Source organism: Bidens hawaiensis, unplaced genomic scaffold (genome assembly GCF_021521415.1).
Source record: "Bidens hawaiensis isolate Kalapana, Puna unplaced genomic scaffold, B.hawaiensis_p1.1 tig00004412_1, whole genome shotgun sequence".
Classification (NCBI taxonomy): Eukaryota; Viridiplantae; Streptophyta; class Magnoliopsida; order Asterales; family Asteraceae; genus Bidens; species Bidens hawaiensis.
Genome location: NW_027491265.1, coordinates 339,173 through 343,072, shown reverse-complemented (window position 1 = coordinate 343,072; position 3,900 = coordinate 339,173). Strand labels below are relative to the sequence as shown.

General features: G+C 35.4%; 1 protein-coding gene across 1 annotated transcript; it reads left to right on the top strand.

Annotated features, from left to right (window-relative positions):
* Positions 1 to 1,183: 1,183 nt before the first annotated feature.
* On the top strand, positions 1,184 to 3,244 carry LOC143626464 (UPF0481 protein At3g47200-like). Its single transcript, XM_077096550.1, has 2 exons — positions 1,184 to 1,792; positions 2,519 to 3,244. Exons 1-2 carry the CDS (start codon positions 1,190 to 1,192, stop codon positions 3,242 to 3,244), a joined length of 1,329 nt encoding a protein of 442 aa, XP_076952665.1. The 5' UTR covers positions 1,184 to 1,189.
* The last annotated feature ends 656 nt before the right edge of the window (positions 3,245 to 3,900 follow it).

Sequence of the window (3,900 nt, the reverse complement as noted above, 5' to 3'; positions counted from 1 at the left end):
TTAGTTGTTGAATCATTTTGCATGGTCATCATGTTGGCTTGTAGTGTAGTTTTAGTGGTGGGACTATAAATAAAAGGTGGGACAGTAATGTGGGGCATTAACTTCTTGAAAACGGGACAAATGGTAAGGGTGTGACCTTTAGTATGACAACATTGGCATTTGCCGAGGAAAGGCCGATTACCATTAGGGAATGGATTAGTAACTTGTGAGGTTGAGAGAATTGGGGTTGTGGTGTTTCGTCCAACCCATGAACGGTTATTACTTTCACCATGAGTCATGAAAGCGGAGACGTGGGATTGTGATGTTCTAAATGTGAAGAAGCAGAGGAGAAAAAAATATATATCTAAAGGAGGGTAGTTTAGATTGTGGCTTGTGATACCATATTAGAAATTGGATAGTAATGAATTCAAAAGTCTTAGTTTATTCATAACAGTGAGTGCAGATTTATAACATTTATAAGCTAATATCAAGGAGAAGAATATGTAAAAGCAAATGACATAATAAATATAAATAAATGCTTATTTTAGAATCTTGATCTCCTGCATGAATTGAGCATAATATTAATTGAAAATATTAAATATTTGAATTATTTGTGATTCTATCTTTATTATTAATACTGAGATGATGTTATTATTTTGTGAGTTGTGATTGTTACGATATTTATTGTGAGATTCTATAGGTTCAAATTGCGAGATCAGAAAATCTTTTTGGGAGGCAGTTTTTTTTTTTTTTCTTTTGTGAGGTCCGGTGTTTTTTTAATGAGATTGATGGTATTTATTGTAAGATCAGACGACAGATATTTTTAAAAAAAATTATCAGATGAACAATCTCTTGACCTGAGGCGGTATTATGGGGATTTTCTCTTTTAACTATCTCACAAAATAAACCATAAAAAGTGTACAAAGGTTTAGACTGAAAAGATCCATAAACGTACGTATTAACTTTGCTTTCATGTGAAGGTTTGAACACCTTCTCTATGAATCCATAAAAAGCATTACCAAACATTAAATTAATAAAATTTAGAAAGACCAAAAAGCAGACCCTATTCATGTACCTTCATATTCTTACTTGCTTCATGAGCCAACACCAACTAAGATAAAAAGAAACCACTGGAGATCAGCAATCTCTACAAGATCAACACTCATAACCCACAAATCATATCAACGCATTTTCTGTTTCCACACCTAAAATGGGAGAAAATGATTGGGTGATGAATGTGAATCAAGAACTTAAGAACATGGGTGATTCATCATCAGAAATGGAGCAATGGAAAAAAAGATCAATCTACCGCGTACCCTCGTGTGTAACAGATCTCAACAAAGGAGCCTACAAGCCGCAGTCAGTCTCATTCGGACCATACCATTATGGAGAACCAAATTTAGAACCCATGGAAGAGAACAAACACCGCGCACTCCTTCACTTTCTTAAGAGGTACAAGAAACCTTTTGAATGTTATGTGAAGGCTGTGTTGGAGGTTGTGGAGGATCTCAAGCATGCATATAGTTCACTAGATCAAAAATGGCAACAAGATACTATGGGATTTGTGAAGATGATGATTTTAGATGGGTGTTTCATGCTCGAAATCTTGCGTACCGCGACTGCTCAAGATGTTGATGGTGATAATCCTACTGATGATGTTGATGATTATGCTTCGAATGATCCGATTTTCAGCAACCATGGAAAGCTATACATCATGCCTTACCTTAAACGCGACATGCTGATGCTCGAAAACCAGTTGCCAATGCTGCTTCTTAACACGCTCATTGCGGCTACAAAAGACGACCCAAACCAGGTGAATTCTGTTTCACTCTATGAGCTATTCTAAGCAAAATAAGGTTATATCAATCTTATAAATAAATAAACAACATATTGAATTTCATAATAATAAAAAAGTATTGTGAAATATGAAAAAAGACTACTGTATATTGCTATTGTGCATTCACCATCTAAATTTTTGTTTTGTTTTGTTTTTTTTTTTTTTTGGTTAGAAAATTTATAATTGTTTTCCGTAATTTTTTACTGGTGTTGCTAAATGTACCCCCTCCCTACTATTTTTACCAGTCGTACCGCCCCTTAAACTCTCAAATGAATTATTGTTTTCCTTTTAACATTTTTTATTTAAATATTAGTCCTTTCAACATTTTTCAATACAACAGATCGGGGCTTTGGCAAAGACAAAATTCGTCAAGATAGACCTTGTTTGTCCTAGAGGTAGCCTTTCTTGACGACTTGTTGCCAACATAGCTGTCGTCGCTGCATAATGGACATGATAGCTTAAATTTGTCGTGGAGATAAAAGTCGTAATAGTTGAAGTTCATGCATTCATTCAGCATCGACAAAACTGAGCATAAACTTGTTTAAAGTATTTCTACAAATTCGTTAATTTCATCTTGGCGACGCGACCTAGGTTCTTTCATTATCTGAGACATAAATAGATGAAAGTTAGATAAAACTTCTTTGCAGTAGTTTTTGGTTAAATATATTTATATGCATGACAGTTTACTAAATAAATTTGCAGCATGATGAGGAATTCGTAAACAAAATGATGCAAAGATTCTGCTCTCCCTATTCTCGAATAACAAAAATAGGGAGATGCCTACATCCCCTAGATGTATACCGAAAGAGCCTGCTATGGGAGAATCCGCGTCACAAGAAGAAAACAGTCACCAAATCACACCATCACTATGTTATCGAAGAAGGAGATGAAATCGTTAGATCAGCAACAGAACTATACGAAGCAGGAATCCGTTTCAAAAAATCCAAAACAAGAAGCTTAAAAGGCATATCATTCCAAGGTGGTGTCCTCAAGCTTCCTCCAATCATGGTGGATGATGCAACGGAATCGTTGTATTTGAACCTGATCGCGTTTGAAAGACTGCATGTCGGGGCTGGAAACGAGGTGACCTCGTACATATTTTTCATGGATAATATTATTGATCATGCAAAAGATGTTAGTCTTTTGCATTCACAAGGTATAATTCAAAATGCAATTGGTAGTGATAAGGCAGTGGCTAAACTGTTTAACTCGTTGTCGAAGGATATCACTTTGGATCCGGATAGTGCACTAGATGTGGTTCATAAACAGGTTCATAACTACTGCAAAAAACCATGGAACGAGTGGCGCGCAAATCTTATACACACTTATTTCCGGAGCCCATGGGCGATCTTGTCGGTTCTTGCAGCAGTTTTCCTCTTCGCACTCACTATTATTCAAACAATCTACACTGTTTTCCCGCGTAGTTAGGCAAGTATTGTATTTTCTCAAAAAGAAAAAAGATTTTCGAGCCAGATTTCAACGGAGCAGCCTCTCTAGAAGTGGAACTATACCGGACACGTTGGTTTGTTTGTAAGCACTTGTTTGTTTTTGTTTGTTATTTTGTTGTGTTTTCTTTTTCTTCCAAAAGCTTGCTTAATGCTAATGTGTTAAAACTGAAAAGCAGCATTTGTAGGCTCATCAATTGTTGTTTGGCCCGAGAAAATGGCCCAACCCAAAAGTTAAAAGCAGTTATTACCAGGTTACTTAATGACCAAGTTATAGGGTTATTAATTAGGTTTCTTGTTAGTCAAGTTGGACCGCTTGCGCCAAATCATCATAAATTTGATTTCTATTACTCTAATAATAATAATAATAATAATAATAATGTGTGAAGTTTTCATTATCAAGATGGTGAAAATCATTATTTTCAATAATGAACATTAATTTGTGGATTTCCAGGCATATTATGTGATGACTTTAGTCTTCAATATCAAATTATGAAGATTGTTGACTTCAAAACTACACACAGCACTTCAAATACCACATGCCATGCAGGAACTTTAACAAGTCAAATATATATAGACACACAATATCCAACATGAGTCCCACTTCCAAATTTGTTAACACAGGAAATTCAAGCAGAT

Bases quoted from the DNA above. Each gene is read 5' to 3' on its own strand.
- LOC143626464 (XM_077096550.1), top strand. From the start codon at position 1,190: ATGGGAGAAAATGATTGGGTGATGAATGTGAATCAAGAACTTAAGAAC. The intron at 1,793-2,518 runs GTGAATTCTGTT...ATAAATTTGCAG, and splicing joins CAAAAGACGACCCAAACCAG to CATGATGAGGAATTCGTAAA.